The sequence below is a fragment of the Mercurialis annua genome, linkage group LG4 (assembly GCF_937616625.2).
Source record: "Mercurialis annua linkage group LG4, ddMerAnnu1.2, whole genome shotgun sequence".
Lineage (NCBI taxonomy): Eukaryota > Viridiplantae > Streptophyta > Magnoliopsida > Malpighiales > Euphorbiaceae > Mercurialis > Mercurialis annua.
In genome coordinates, this window is record NC_065573.1 from 29,566,603 (window position 1) to 29,582,929 (window position 16,327).

Below are 16,327 nucleotides of genomic sequence, written 5' to 3' on the forward strand. Positions count from 1 at the left end.
CCATATAGAATAATTGAAGTTTTCTTTATAAACTAAACTAGTATCATTTATGCACGAAGTTACTATTCTTAGGAGTCCTTATCACTAATTATAACCCTTAACTTTTTTTTTTTTAGAACATTCCTTAACTTAATAATATTTGAATGAGTACAATCACCTTTATCACTCCATAAATTATGGGATACGCCTTATAACTCCTTAATGCTCATTAATGTGATTCAGATTTGCTAATACAGTGCACTAAACTTCCAAAGCTGCAAAAACTCTTAACTTGATAGAATAAAATAAAACCAAGTAAGGTTTTTTCTTCTTCTGAAATAATAATAAAAATAAACTCAATATGCTGAAAATAGAAAAGTCATGTTTCATGAACGATGAAATTTGACCGAAAAGCCATATATGCCATTTCTACTATTAAATGGGCATTATATCCATCCGTTTTCCGGGTAGATAATTCAATTTGCATTTGTTTATATAGTCTGTGAACCAATTAATTACTCAATGGCTTAAACGGTAATTTTACCTCCTCTGATTGTCAATTAGCACATATTTTAATTTTATGGTCAATTTAATTATAAATTTTATTTTATTTTTACCAATTTGTCCAATTTTAGCATAATAGTCATTATCGAAGGTGACAAACATGCAAATTAAGTGTAAAAAAGAGAGAGACTAATAAAAAAAAAGTCAAGTTTAAAATTAAATTGATCAAACAATTAAAATATGCCTGCAAGTTTGAGAGATCAAATTCCTAGTCAAGTCATTGTTCAACTTATCCTGACTAAACGACATATAGTTTTAAGAGTCTCATCGCGCCACTTTTTCTAGTCATCCTAATTAGTTCCCTCTTCTTTTTTTCTTGCTCCAAAACGGAAAATTATCATTGCCAAACACTAACAAAACGCATGACCGTAGTCAAACCTCTGCTCTACTTGAAGATTCACGCGGGTGAAACTCAGTCCTCCAATTTTCATAGATTTTTGCTAGTTCAACTACAAATCCACTAAAATGCTTCAATTTCATTTCATGATTATTACTTCACTTGCCCGTGTTTTTTTCTTCTTCTTATCGAGGGTTTTGTAACTCGTTACTGAGATTTTAGGTTTTTAGTCTGTTCTATTGTGTTATTGATGATATTTTTGGGTAAATTGAAGAATTATTTGGAAATGATTATTAATTGTGTGAATTTATATTTTAACAGGGGCTGGATAATTTAAAATTTTCACTATGTATATAAAACAGGTAATGTTCTATATAGGGTTTTCGTTGTTTAATTTTTTATTTACTAGTTGACTAGCTGGGTTAATTTGCAATTTTTTTAAAAAATTATAGATTATAATTGAAGGTTTTAAGAGTTATAGAGAACAGGTTGCTACTGAATCTTTCAGTCCAAAAGTTAACTGCGTTGGTAAGTTTTTTTTTTTGCCTCTCCATTTTTTTTCATTAAATTAATTATAGTTTATATTGTGCAAAGGATAAGATTACATGAGATTGTGTATTCCATTATTTAATTTTACTGTACTGTACTTAGAAATCATGACTATGTTTAAACTGCTGCAGTTAGAATGTTTGCATTAATTAATTACTGAAATAGGCGAAATGCTGAATAATACATTGGCATTTATTATACAAATATCACAATCGTATATAGTTTAACTTGATAGCTCTAGATTAAATGTTATAAGTACTTTATTCCTCTCTTTGATTGATGTCATGTGTCTTAGTTAATTTACTTGCTGTATCGTAATGCTTTTTCTCTTTGGAATTCTGTCAACATATTGTTCTCTGGTTGAAAATTTTCATTCATATTCCAATTGGTTTCTGCAGTTGGAGCTAATGGATCGGGCAAGACAAACTTTTTCCATTGTGAGTGTCTGTGTGACTAATGGTTGTTTCACTGTTATTTATTTTTGCTTTTGCTTTATTTTTAAGCAAAATAATGTTTTTTAAAATGTTTTTTTTAGCCATTCGGTTTGTATTGAGTGATCTCTTTCAAAACCTGCGAAATGAAGACAGACATGCATTACTCCATGTATGTGTACTAAATAGTATACCTTCCATTTACAATAAATTACTGCTCTTCTGATATCTACTCATGCTATGTTTTTCTGTGTACATTTTGTTATTTTAACAGGAAGGTGCAGGGCACCAAGTTTTATCTGCATTTGTGGAGATTGTGTTTGATAATTCCGACAACCGAATTCCGGTGACATACTTTAACCCATTCTTTTCTGTTTTGACCTGGGGAACGGGGTTGTAGCTTAGATATAAATATTTTATCTTTGAAAGATCTTGATTTATTTGTCTGTTCCTCATTTTGCGAAATTACTTTTTTAATTTGACGTTTTTTTCTCCTCTGCTACTTCTCTAAATAGAGTGTTAGTTCAAACTTATTATCTATTATGAACTGTAGTTATAATTACAAACTTTGTTTTCTATTAGTTAGGATAAAGGTGCATCATTTTGTTCTTATCCTTGCAGTCATCTAGTTCCGGGTTTAAAAGTACAGTTCACATGATATGACTAATATATTTGGTTTCTTTAAATCCTATTGTCTCAGAAAAGCTTTGGTTAGGTCTTAACTTGGCATTTTTCAATCTTAGTAGTCATGTTCTCAGTAAAACAGTTCTTTCTTTACCAAAAATTTTCTCTTGACTAGGGCAGTTCAATGTGTAACTCAGTTCATCATATGAATTTGGTTTATCCCTCAGTCTGATAACTTTGTGTTAGAATAAAAAGTATGTAACTAACTGTTATGTCTATATATTAATCAACAAAAACTTGACCTGGCATTATACAGAATACAGATGCTCTTGAAAATTTGAAATAGTATTATGGGCATCTTACGTGGAGGAGAAATTAAGTTAGAAAGCGTCTTTGCTTTCCTGGGGTTCTTATCCTTTCTTTTGGTTTGTTAAGAAAGAAAAATTTAGCTTGCATCACTTCATGGGTTCTTTTCTTCAGTCTACTACTTATTCATTCACATTTTAAGGATACTTCTTTTGCCTATAATTTTTTTACTGTCTATTTCTTGTTTTTTCACATTCCAAGGATCTTGCCTCTATATAGGTTGATAAGGAAGAAGTGCGTCTGCGTAGGACAATTGGTTTGAAAAAGGATGAGTACTTTTTGGATGGGAAGCACATCACGTAAGTAGTCTGTTCTTCTTGGAAAATGTAATTAGCGTTTGTGAATATCATGTGTCGCATCCTTCTATCATCCATGATGTTATCTTGACAGTAAAATATGATTTAATTTACAGGAAAACAGAAGTTATGAATCTATTAGAAAGTGCTGGGTTTTCTCGCTCGAATCCATACTATGTGGTTCAGCAAGGGAAAGTATGAATCTTGAATTTAGATAGTTAGACCTTTATTTCTTTTTGACTTATGGATGGTATTTTTCCTACTCTTTTAACATCTTTGTCTCTTCCTATAATGTCTCCAACAGATAGCATCGCTGACATTAATGAAAGACTCGGAGCGTCTTGATTTACTGAAGGAAATTGGTGGAACTAGAGTGTATGAAGAAAGGCGTCGTGAAAGCTTAAAAATCATGCAAGAAACAGGTGAGTTTGTTTCACATCATTCCCTTCCTTCCGTGTTTTGCATTTGCATATATTTGTAGTTACTTTTCTTGGTGGCCAGGTAACAAAAGAAAGCAGATTATTCAAGTTGTTCAATATTTGGATGAGAGACTGAGGGAATTGGATGAAGAGAAGGAGGAGCTAAGAAAATATCAGCAGCTTGACAAACAGCGCAAATCTCTAGAATTCACCATTTATGATAAGGAACTTCATGACGCTCGGCAGAAATTGGCGGAGGTCGGTAAAAGCTTTTTCTCATGAATGATTGTTTCATGTATTCTTGAATATGCATAAATGCAGTGTTTTAAAAACCGGACCGGACTGGCCGGTCGAACCAGTTAAACTGGGAACCGGCCAGTCATTCGGTCCAAATGCCTCATATGAACCGGAAATACAGTTTAACCGGATTGAACTGGATTAAACTGTCAAACCGGATGGAACCGGTGAACCGGTTGGACACTAGAACCGTCGGGTTAGTGAAAAGAATTTGCACGACGAGAGGAAGAAGAGACAGATGCAAATTTTAAATCCACACAGATAATATTTTTTCACAAATTTTGTTGCTTACATGATCGGTTAAAAGAGTAACTAGAGAATAAAAATTTGTGATATTCTTGAGAGTTTGAAGCACCTTTTCAGTTGGTGACTTTGAGTGCATACTTGGTGTATAATATAAGGATGCAGCAGGATGGGCAATAGTTAGGTCATTAAATGATACCATTAATAATTACCATATTAAATGTGTTACATCTGAGCTAATAAGTTTGCTAATAATGATTTTGCATTATATATTTTGCAAATGAACCGGATTCTGCCCTGTTCTGTAATCTTTTAAATTGTACAGATCATCAAGCTTGAGAATTGTGATAGTTTATACTAGTCATTAGGGTCCTATAGTTACTAACTAGTCAGTAGCTGCTTCAACATGAGAATCATTGACATCCATTTGGTACGGGAGTCTTGGCTTATTCACAAATGTGGTTTTATAAGTGAAGGTAGAACTTATTTTGCACACACCGTCTGACTAGTGCTATGATCCAATTTTTTCCGCTCGATGCCATTTCATTTTATTTTTATTTTTTCTATGGGATTTTTTCCACATTAGTGACAGTCTCCTTAAAGAATAGTTTGGTGTTAATTCACATTTTCTATTAAGCCTGGCTGAAAGTTTCTTATTTCATGTAGGCTCTGGGTCGTGTTACTGTATCTTGTGTGCAATGTTCATACTCCAAGAATCTAAACAGTACCTTACTGTATCATCTTTTAGAGTGGCAAGTTCATCTAACACCTAAAGATGTTTATTTCTCCTATTTCAGGTAGAAGAGGCTCGAAACAAGGTTTCTGAAAAATCAGCCAAGATGTATAATGATGTGTTGGATGCACATGAGGAGTCCAAGGGCTTGGAAAAGACGCTAAAAGATATCACAAAAGAGCTTCAAGGATTGGACAAAGAGAAAGAGGTAGTAGAGAAGCGACAGACAGAATCAATGAAGAAGCATACAGAGCTTGATCTTGATGTGAAAGACCTGCAGGAGAAGATTTCTGGAAATGCTCAAGCTAAAGTAATATCTTTGTGGTACCAAATACATGCATTTAGTTTCTACCTTTAAAGAATTTTTTGTGTTTATGTTCTGCATTTGTATTTTTACAGGAGGATGCAGTGAAGCAACTTGATATTCTCCAGAGAGAAATACAAGATTCAATGGAGGAGCTTGACAAAATTAGCCCGTTGTATGAGAGTCAAGTTGTTAAGGAAAAGAATACTGCTAAAGGGTATGCAATACAAGTTTGCATAAGCTCATTGCTTGTTGCACGTGGACTCGTACCATTCTTTGGCTAAATGTTTATTCTTAATGTTACTTTATGCTGGTCGTAGTGCATGGTTTGAGTTTTGAGACTTTGTTATGCAAAGTGAAAAGGCTACTGGTTAATCTAAAATTCTCGTAGCATCCGAGATTAATTCATTTAAGATTCCAAGTTACCTGGAATTCTTCTATTATTGCTGATGAAGTTGATATCTTTTCCCTTATTGCATACCTGTAGCGTCTTTTAGTTGTTTGATACCGGCTTACAAACTTTCGCTTGGGTGCATTTATGTAATTTGGTTGTCCTACTACATCGTAAATACCTCTTCTGTTTGAAGAAGAGTTTATGCTATATCTTGTACCTATTTGACTATTTTTTAATTCTTGAATGGTTTGGATAACTTGCAGAATCATGGAGCGTGAAAAGCAGCTTAGCATTCTTTACCAAAAGCAAGGCCGTGCTACCCAATTTCCCAGTAAAGCAGCTCGGGACAAATGGCTTCAGAAGGAAATTGATGATCTCCAACGCGTTCTTTCTTCAAATTTGTCTCAGGTGATTGCTACTTTTTAGTTTTTTTGAGGCTTAGCTGCTGTTGAAGGGTTTTTAAGAATGTATTTTCAGGATGTGCCTTCCAACAGTATTCTTACTATGTAGTCCAAAATGCTAGCTTTAGCCCCACCTTTCAACTGTGTCAATTATGTAGTTCGAATACAGCCATCCATTATGTGAACTCGTTTTGCAGACCACTATTCTACATGATGGAGATGTTAAACTGGCCTTTTGTTCTGTACTGACTAGTTATCTCAAGAATTATCGGAAAATTGAAGGAAAGAAGACAAAACAAAGTAATAGAAACATAAATAGATGCATTAAATGTTGGCATGAGATTTCATTTAGAAATGCTGATATGACATTTGTAATCTAGAATTATACACTTGTTAGTGTAGCAAATTATGGCAGACCAGGAAAATGTTGTAGTCACAATATACATGGAATAGCTATAGCTGACCTAAAGACCCCAAAGTCGGGGCCGTAGCATTAAGATAAGTAAATGGTGTGGTAAAAATGTAAAATTGTCACAACCGTGTCTACATTTGCCTTCGTGAGCAACAAAAGGAGGAACGATACAGTTATGCTTAACTCCTGCAAAGTTCTCATGATATTTTGCTGCTTATAATATGTATACATGAGTTGACATGAGATGAAAGAGTGGAATATATTATTATCAGAGGAGTACTGAGATAATCATTCGATCTGCATGAAACATGAAGCCATCTTCTTCTTTAACATTGTTAATTGGTTGGTTAATCTTAGTACTGATCAAATAGTTTCTTTGCTGAACTTGTTATAACATTCCTTCCAATTTTATGCTTTTTTGTTGCATAGGAGCAAAAACTTCAGGATGAAATTCACAAGCTTAACATAGACTTGAAAGATCGAGATGCCTACATTAAGAAACATAAAGCTGAAATTGCAGATGCAGAATCTGGTATTTCGCAATCTCGTGAGGGGTTAAATAGTCATAGAGCACAGAGAGACAAGCTGCAGAATGAGCGAAAGTATCACCTTTTTCCCTGTTTATTTGTTTGGGCTTGTTAAGTCCATAATCAGAACATGGCTAAGTATTCTTCTTTCTTTTTTTCTTCCCTTCCTAGGTCGTTGTGGGCAAAAGAAAGTGCACTTATTGCTGAAATTGATAAATTGAGAGTAGAAGTTGAAAAAGCAGAGAAGAGCCTTGATCATGCAACCCCTGGTGTAAGCTATTCTATTTTCATATCTGGTCTCTGATTCCATGAGCTCAATTATTCAAACACCTGATACTTGATATTGAGTTTTGTTTTGTTACTGGGTCCATTAGTATATATACGCTCGACAACAAACAGACCTGTTTGCGAACTTGCACATTTATTTATGATTTATTCACATAAATAAGCCCATTTTGATGCTTGTTTGTTAAACAAGATAAAGTAAAGCAGGTCCAAGGTTGGTTGACTGGGCTTGATAGCTCAAGTTTCATCAATATGATTTTTAGACAATATTTGGATTTGGGAATGGAATGGAGTGCATTTTTAATTGAACTTTGGGTTCTTTTTATATGACTCTAATTTTGTAGGCTGCATTTATGAGTATTATTTATTTATTTATAGAGTCAGATATACAGTCAAAGAAATGGGGTTAAAAGTGAAAGGAGCAAAAATCGAGGATAAGTTTTGTTCCCACTGTTGGCAAAACACACGAAAAGGGGGGAGATTTTCAGGGGTTATATTTTGATCCCATATGAAATGGTGCCTTCATTTTCAAATGTTTGCTACTATGTTTGAAGCCATTTTGACTGCATAAGCGCGCGCACATATACATATATATAAATATAAATATATATACATATATATTAAATATATATACATATACATACATATAAAAATATATACACATTTACATTCATACATATATATCTATATGCACTTACATGCATACACACATACATATATAAAGCTGATCAGCCAAATGCGCAATTCAGCTTTGTTGTGCCTCAAAACTAGTAATTGATACACTGCTTTTGTAATGGAAGATATGGCACACTAAAAGATTTAATAGCTGTGGGTGAATGGTCTGTTAGCTGTGCTTGATGGCTTCTTTTTAAAAGAGATTCTTCAGCAGAATTTAGATCTTAGATTTATTAACCATCTCAGACTTTTTTTTGGTTGGTTTGTTTATTACTATTTTACTTTGATAAAATATCAGGACGTGAGGAGAGGACTCAACTCTATTCGTCGAATTTGTAGAGACTATGACATTAATGGGGTTTTTGGTCCAATTATTGAGTTGATAGAATGTGATGAAAAGTTTTTTACTGCAGTTGAAGTCACTGCTGGAAACAGGTATCATTTATGTTCTGTTATAAAAAAATTCCTAAATTTTCTGAATTGGAGCTTTATGTTCTCCTTAATCTGCAGATTAGATTAAATGCGGCCTTTTACTTTGGCCATCCCATGTTTTAATTGATTTTTAGTTTACTTTAAACTGTTCTTTTTGTGTGTACAGCTTGTTTCATGTGGTGGTGGAGAATGATGATATATCAACACAGATAATTAGACACCTTAATTCTTTGAAAGGTGGACGTGTTACTTTTATACCACTTAACAGGGTTAAGGCACCACATATAACTTATCCACAGAGATCAGATGTCATACCTTTGTTAAAAAAATTGAAGTTCTCCTCCAATTTTACCCCTGCTTTTGCTCAGGTGAATACTTCTCTCTTATTCCGTGTTCATATAAACAACGAGTCTGAGAGAAAAATAATTAATAGAAATTCAAGTACTGTATTTTGGCTAAGTAAATTGAGAATGTACTGATATTGCTGAAGTAGATAATTGGTCAATGTTATTACTCACTTATTTTCTCATCTTGCTTGCTATGGGTCCTTTTGTAAATTGTTTCAAAAAGTGATAATTATCTATACACCTAAAGGTTTTTAAGTGAAAAAGTGAAATTAGGTAGATGATAGCATGGGGCTATTTGCTCTTATGGTGATGTCTAGAATTGCTGATCCTGCGTCAATAAATTAAATTTCTTCCAGTTAACAAACTTCCCGGTCAGCCTTCTAATCATCCCACATTGTAATTGAGTGCTCAAGCATTTGAACTATCTTTGGCATGCATTTGTTTATGTTGTGATTGTAGTGAACCTACATGGGGCATCATGTGACTCATGAACGTAAAATCCCTTCTTCCTCGATTGATGTAGATGCATTCTTTTTGAAAGATTCCTGTGTTTCTATGATCAGAGCACTGCAGTTCCTTTCCATAACTCTTGGAATCTGTCCCATAAATAAATTATGGATGTATCAAGTCAATGGGCATGTCTTTTACCATCTGGTCATTATGATAAACATTTGAGTTATAGGATATATTAGTTGCTTTTTAAAGGTTGAGAGTTGCACAATGCTTTGTCTTGTTTATATCATCGACTTGCTTCAGGTATTTGCTAGAACTGTGATTTGTCGAGATCTGAATGTTGCCACTGAAGTTGCACGAACTAATGGTCTGGACTGCATAACTTTGGAAGGTTAGCGAGTGGGTTTTCTGCATTTTGACCTTTCTGTCTCTAAACAAGTGTCAGGACTAATGTAGTCCACTTTTTATCAGGTGATCAAGTAAGCAAGAAAGGTGGCATGACAGGAGGATTTTACGACCATCGTCGTTCAAAGTTGAAGTTTATGAATATGATAATGCAGAATACAAGATCTATCAATATGAAGGAAGAAGAGCTGCAAGAAGTTAGATCTATGCTAGGAGATATCCTTTTCTTTGATTTTATTTAGACAATTTGGGTAGTGCTTTCATGTTATCTGTTGAAAAGCATTTTCTTTTTTGGATGGCTGCATAAAATGGTAAATATTGCAGTTTACTCTTGTTGGATTTTTCTTAATTATGACGTTAGTAGTCACTGCTGATTTACTGGTAGCTAGAGTATCTAAATGTCCGAGGATTATTAGTTGTACGGTGTCTCATATTCCTTGACAGACCTACATATCCTCAAAAAGTTTTTTGGAGCTCCAGTCTTGGATTTTACTTGAGAAGACAGTTTATTTAATATTTTATGTTCTCCACTGATACATTTTTTGCATTCTGTTGCTTCTCTGGTTCATTTGAGTTCACCTAGGATTTAAGAGCAACTACCTATATTTCACTGCATACTTGCTGTTGTGCTCTGCCATCTCATTTCTATGTTTTTATCAAAGTGAGGACCTGTAACATGGAGCTGGACCTTTGCTTCATTTTTTTTTTTAAATAATTATCTAGGCATTTTTATAGGAGTCTTTTGGAGTAAATGGTAAATTCTTTTGTAAGCTACTGGAAGAAAGAAATGAAAAAGCCAAGTCCCGCTTAATGCTAGAATTATGAATGACTTGATTAAATCCCAAAATTCATCTGCCTGAGCAGATGCTAGTCACAAAATTCTTTTAGCATTACAGCTTTTGAGCCATCTGTCTTTACCATTCATAAAATGCTTTTTTGAACAGACCATCTTATTCTTGTCATAGTAGTAAACATATGAGCTTGGCAATTGCCAATGGACATCTCAGTGATGTTATTGTCCTCCTGATGTCATGTCTATCCAGACATCTCTGTTTTGCTTTTACTTGATTATTCTCACATATAGACCAGAAGATAACTGAACAAGTGACTGAGCAGCAGAAAATTGATGCAAAGCGAGGCCATGACAGATCAGAGTTAGAACAGCTGAAGCAGGATGTTTCTAATGCTAATAAACAGAAACAAACTATTTTAAAAGCTCTCGACAAGAAGGTAGTTTATACTTTTAGATTACCTTCCCTTGCCAAAAGCGGTAGTCCTTGTACATTTATTTTTGCTGTTCTGAAAATGATTGAAACTCTTCTTACATAATTTTGTAGGAAAAATCACTTGCTGATGTCCGAACTCAAATAGATCAGCTTAGAGGCAGTATGACCATGAAACAGGCCGAGATGGGTACAGAACTCATTGATCACTTAACGCCGGAGGAAAAAGAACTCCTTTCACGTCTAAACCCTGAAATTGCAAACCTTAAAGAGAAGCTTATTGCCTGCAGAACAGATCGCATGGAGGTTGGTAACTTAATTTGTTGCTGTTATGATTGGGATTTTTTTAACTAATTTGTTGGCTCATAGAATATATATGCCCAACCCTTAGACTGAAACAAGAAAAGCTGAACTGGAGACTAACCTTACTACCAATCTGAAAAGACGAAAGCAAGAGTTGGAAGCTGTCATATCATCTGCAGAGACAGACATCTTGCATGGTGAAGCCGAGTTAAAGGTACAGGAGCTGGATGAGGCTAAGTCATTGCTTGAAGTTACAACACTAGAACTAAAAAGTGAGCTTCATGTTAATATTACTTAACTAATATTAATGGTTGAAATTTAAGGCTTGTGCGCTAATTTCGGATTGTTTTCAGGAGTTTCTGGTCGTATAGCGGAATTGACAAAGCAACTTAAAGAGATCAAGGATAAAAAGGGAAAATTAAAGGTAAACCTGACCTCAGTTTTGGCTCTTGGTTCATTCATATTTGAGGTCTGGACACAACCTCTTTGCAAAATGTAAGGGGAAGACTGCATACAAATGCGCCCACCTTCCCCCTACCCCCTCAATAGCTGGGGAGCAGTTTGTGGACAGGATGAGTCTTTTTAAGGCAGTAACTTTGGCTCCAGGCTAAGGAAGACAGCTATGAGAGCACACTTCAGGAGGAAGCGAAAGAATTGGAGCAGTTGTTGGGTAAAAGGAATACTTTTCAAGCCAAGCAAGAGGAGTTCTCAAACAAAATTAGAGAGTTGGGCCCCTTATCATCAGATGCTTTTGAAACGTAATACTTCCTCGTCAAAACTTTGAACTTGCTCAATTCATTTTTAAACGAACGATTGCGGTCTAAAGCACCAAAAGTTTTCACACTTGGATGTGTACTTTTTTATTATACTATGATCAATCTAACACCTTCAGGTGTGATTGATTAGCTGTGTGCCTAATCCACCACAGTCCACACACAAAAAAATTATGTTGATATTCTTGGAGGGTGTCATTATTATTGTCAAATGACCAATTTGTCAAAAAGTTCAAACAGTTAGATGAAGCTACAAGCCTGCAACTATGGTTTTATAATATCCAACATAGATCCACTTTATCTTGTGTCTAAATATTTAAATATTCAGATGGTAGTTGTCAAGAATCAAATTCTAGACCTTTTGATATTAGAAGCTCTGATACCATGTAAAATTATTAATTCATTCAAAAGTTCAAGCTATGAGGTGAGGCTCCAACTATGATTTTATTATCTCTAACAACTATTAATCATGCCATTGCATAGTGTATGTTATTACATTTTTCTCTGACCATCAGGAGCCCCTAAATACTCGTCCTTTATTTCGTTTTACGAATATGCTTTGTTCACAATTTGTAACAGGTATAAGAGAAAGAGCATAAAAGAGTTGAACAAAATGCTCCATAGGTGCAATGAGCAACTGCAACAGTTCAGCCATGTCAACAAGAAGGCACTAGATCAGTATGTAAACTTCACTGAGCAACGAGAAGAACTCCAAAAAAGACAAGCAGAACTTGATGCTGGGGACGAGGTATCAGTATTTTGACATTGTTTCAATCTGTTATGATGTATATACTATTGGCAATAGGGGCTTGACAGGTTTTATTTATCTTTAAATCATTGCAGAAAATCAAGGAGCTAATTTCTGTTTTGGATCAGCGGAAGGATGAATCTATAGAGCGTACTTTTAAAGGTGTTGCTCGGCATTTTCGAGAAGTGTTCTCTGAACTTGTCCAAGGTGGTCACGGTCATCTAGTTATGATGAAGAAAAAGGTTTGTTATTTGAGCTTTTAGGTCATATATGATCATGCATCATAAACATATGTTTAACATGGCATAAACTTAAACGCACTTGAAATGTAAAATATGATACTGTTGTTTGATGATCCCCACATGTTCAACTTCCATTCTTTTTTGGCTTTTCAACATCTGGGCTTAGTAGTTAGTGTATTTGAACATGAAAATGCCATTTATTTGTCAGTGAATGGGCCTAATCTGGAATTGCTTTGTGAATTTTGTTTCATTTCTACAGGATGGTGATCATGGTGATGATGACTATGATGATGATGCCCCTCGTGAAGCTGACACGGAGGGCAGAGTTGAGAAATATATTGGAGTAAAAGTAAAGGTATGCATCTCTTTATATTGATTTTGCAGAAATATTTATTTCATGTGGGAAAAAAGAAATAACGAGAAGGTAGCTGGTGTAGTTTAGCTTGCAGGATCAATGCTGGTTGGTACACTTTTTGTTAGTTTACATGACTAACTAATAGGAGAATTTAAATACCAGTTTAAATGAGGCATTCTCTAAAAATCACTCTTTATTTCTATTTCTTATTTCTTTTCCTTAGTAAGAGCAAGTAGAGTATCATAAATTTTTTAACGGAATACATTTGCAAATCAATATTGGATGTGTTTGCTGTGTGCAAATTAATAGAAATCGTTTCTTCTTAGAATGGGTTATAACTAAAGTTAGTTCTATTATATTTGATAAAATTTTATAATAATTTTGAAGTTAATACGTTTTGTTTATTATGGAAAAATTACCATTAATTGATATGCCATATATATTCCTCGCTTTGCTCTCCTTTTCACTTGCTTTTTTTCTTTCCACTCTCCCTAATATTCTCTTTTATTTCTTCCTTTCTTTTTTCCTACAACTTGATATTGGTAAAGATCTTTTGAGAATAAAATAATTGAAAACATAGCATGTATGATGGGTATTTTCGAAAACTACATTAGTGAAATCACAGTCCAATGAAATTCAAAATTCATTTTCATCTTATATGAGTTCCATATTTGGGTTGTATATTATTTGATGTGGTATCAATGTCTATGAATAAAAGGTCTGGAGTTTGATCCTTGACAAATGACACTTGATTAATTAAATATTTTAGCACAAGGTAAAATAGGCCTATACTTGTCCACACTTCAAGCCCAGTGGGCATTTGCATACTAGTAGGGGGTGATAGAAATAATAAAATCATAGGAATAATGGAATATGGAAATTATTAATGGCATTCTTACTACTTCAAGACATCTGTGACTTGTAATTCAAACATTTTGCACTTTATCTTTTTCTGCTGTTTAGGTTTCATTTACTGGGCAAGGGGAGACACAATCAATGAAGCAACTGTCTGGAGGACAGAAAACTGTTGTTGCCCTGACATTGATTTTTGCCATACAACGATGTGATCCTGCTCCTTTCTATCTTTTTGATGAGATTGATGCAGCACTAGATCCTCAGTACAGAACTGCTGTTGGAAGTATCCTTTTTTGCAGTTTATTATTCTTGTGCGAATAAAGTGTTCAACTGTTACACTTTTTGGTTCTATATTAGCTTGTAGATGCCTGTGCTATGCCTAGTAGGACGTGTGCCTGCTTGTATTTTTTGTAGAACCAGCATCTCTGTAATTGCATAAATCTATGCGTATGAAGTTATACTTGCAGTAGTGCTTAATCATTTTATCTAGTGTATGAGGCGTCAAAACAATGAGAACTGAAAATACTGTAGTTATAACCATGTCAACGAGTAACTTTGATGAAATAAAGATGAGATGTTGAATGTGTAATTGCAATTTCCCTTCGCATGGGAGACCTCCTATTTTCAGGAACTTTTTTTGCTGTTTATTGTCTTTTCAATCATTGCTAAATGATTCTTGGAATCGTGATAGCTGTTGCATTCTGTGAAAATCATATTTAGAATGCTTTTCTATTTTTAAAAGCTACCTGTGGCTCACTTGGTGTTTTTAAATGCGGAAACTGAATAGAAGATTATTATTGTGCATCGAGAGGGGCAATTTGTTCAGTTAAACTACTGCATTGAATCATTTGATCCAGGTTAGGTAGCTCTAATTGTTTTTCTTGCTCTATGTTGCTGGTATATTTTTGCATCCAGATGCTGACTCTTTCATGCGCTGATTATCAAAATATTATCTATGTAGTTGGTTATGCTGTGTTCTGCTATTGCTATTTTATCTGAGGCTCTCCACTTGCGGAAAATCCTTGACTTTTTTGTTAGATATGATTCGCCGCTTGGCTGATATGGCAAATACACAATTTATAACAACCACCTTTCGGCCAGAGCTTGTCAAAGTTGCTGACAAGATATATGGAGTCACACACAAAAACAGGGTGAGCCGTGTCAACGTTGTTTCCAAGGAAGATGCTTTAGAATTCATCGATCACGATCAATCTCATAATGTAGATTAAGGTCAGAATCTTGTTGAGATTAGCAATTTTCTTATGATTTCTTTCACTTGAATATCGTAAACAGAGCAACTATTAGTCATTGTGTGTGGAAACCCTTTTTAAAAGGGAAAGAAACAGCCGGTTGAAACACCTTCTCTAAGTTATTCAAAGCTGTAAAGATTAATGTGCCAAATACTTGAAAAAGAATTGCTTAGCTAAAAGATATAATTTCGTGAACGTCTAAATTAATAATGCGAAAGAGTAATTCAATTTATTGTCATTATTAAACTATTTTCTAAATCAACTAATTCTTGTTTGTGTTTGTGTTTGTGTTTGGTGCAGCTTACTTGTTATGTACGGTATGAGGTAACATTGATTGAACATGTATGTAGATTTTCTATCATGTATGCTGTTTAGTAATGCTGCAAGGTTTTTAATAGGCACTGAACACTAAAGCTAATGTAATAGTGTAGAACAATTATTGTATATATTTTTGTCTGTGCTTCGGAATTTGCTAATGGAAGATTATGGGAAGGCTTTGAATTTCGGTGAGCTTGAAATGATTTTGATTGCTTAATTATACTGGGTTATCCATTTTACTAGTAGCAGTCTAGCATGTCTTGTAACGACAGTTGAGTGTTTCAGCTGCTCCCTGCAATAGTCAAGTTTAACAACAATCTCAACCAAAAGGCTTTGTTGTTGTAATAGTGGATCAACATTCCTGGCAATCTGATTCAAACATGAATGAGCTGAATATGGTATTTGTACAATCAAGATGAATACATCATGCTGGAAGCGATAAATAAAGACATCCAGGGACACCTATAAGAACTGGTTCCGCGTCATCCTCATTCTTAAACTTTACCATGTAGTGATTAATCTTCTAATCAATAACATCAAACTTTTAGCTAAGTTCGCAACAATTCAAGGCGATTGTGAAGGTTTTGGTATCCAATTGGTTTTTCTTACAAGTTCCATTATGACAGTGAAGAACCATGGTTTTCATAACTCTTCTTGGATTCTATATTCTGGGAGATAATATAGACTGCAGTACTCCATTATTATTCACAATTATATCTTCATCGTGTAGCACAAATCCTAAGTCAATGATTCTTATACGTCCCTTGCCATAGATAATTATACAACC

General features: G+C 34.4%; 1 protein-coding gene across 1 annotated transcript; it reads left to right on the plus strand.

Annotated features, from left to right (window-relative positions):
- Positions 1–797: 797 nt before the first annotated feature.
- LOC126679037 (structural maintenance of chromosomes protein 3) lies at positions 798–15,725 on the plus strand. The gene is made up of 30 exons (XM_050373972.2): positions 798–948; positions 1,202–1,242; positions 1,333–1,408; positions 1,828–1,866; positions 1,965–2,032; positions 2,135–2,206; positions 3,070–3,149; positions 3,263–3,341; positions 3,451–3,568; positions 3,648–3,823; positions 4,903–5,148; positions 5,238–5,359; positions 5,800–5,944; positions 6,779–6,951; positions 7,048–7,147; positions 8,135–8,271; positions 8,435–8,636; positions 9,372–9,459; positions 9,540–9,689; positions 10,552–10,703; positions 10,811–11,002; positions 11,088–11,271; positions 11,353–11,423; positions 11,606–11,757; positions 12,352–12,520; positions 12,616–12,762; positions 13,022–13,117; positions 14,081–14,255; positions 15,011–15,202; positions 15,523–15,725. Exons 2-29 carry the CDS (start codon positions 1,228–1,230, stop codon positions 15,199–15,201), a joined length of 3,615 nt encoding a protein of 1,204 aa, XP_050229929.1. The 5' UTR covers positions 798–948; positions 1,202–1,227; the 3' UTR covers position 15,202; positions 15,523–15,725.
- The last annotated feature ends 602 nt before the right edge of the window (positions 15,726–16,327 follow it).

What these genes read in the sequence shown, in the direction of transcription:
- LOC126679037 (XM_050373972.2), top strand. An exon ending in TTTCTTCAAATTTGTCTCAG is followed by an intron (nt 5,945 to 6,778) that starts GTGATTGCTACT and finishes TTTGTTGCATAG; the next exon opens with GAGCAAAAACTTCAGGATGA. An exon ending in TAAAAGCTCTCGACAAGAAG is followed by an intron (nt 10,704 to 10,810) that starts GTAGTTTATACT and finishes ATAATTTTGTAG; the next exon opens with GAAAAATCACTTGCTGATGT.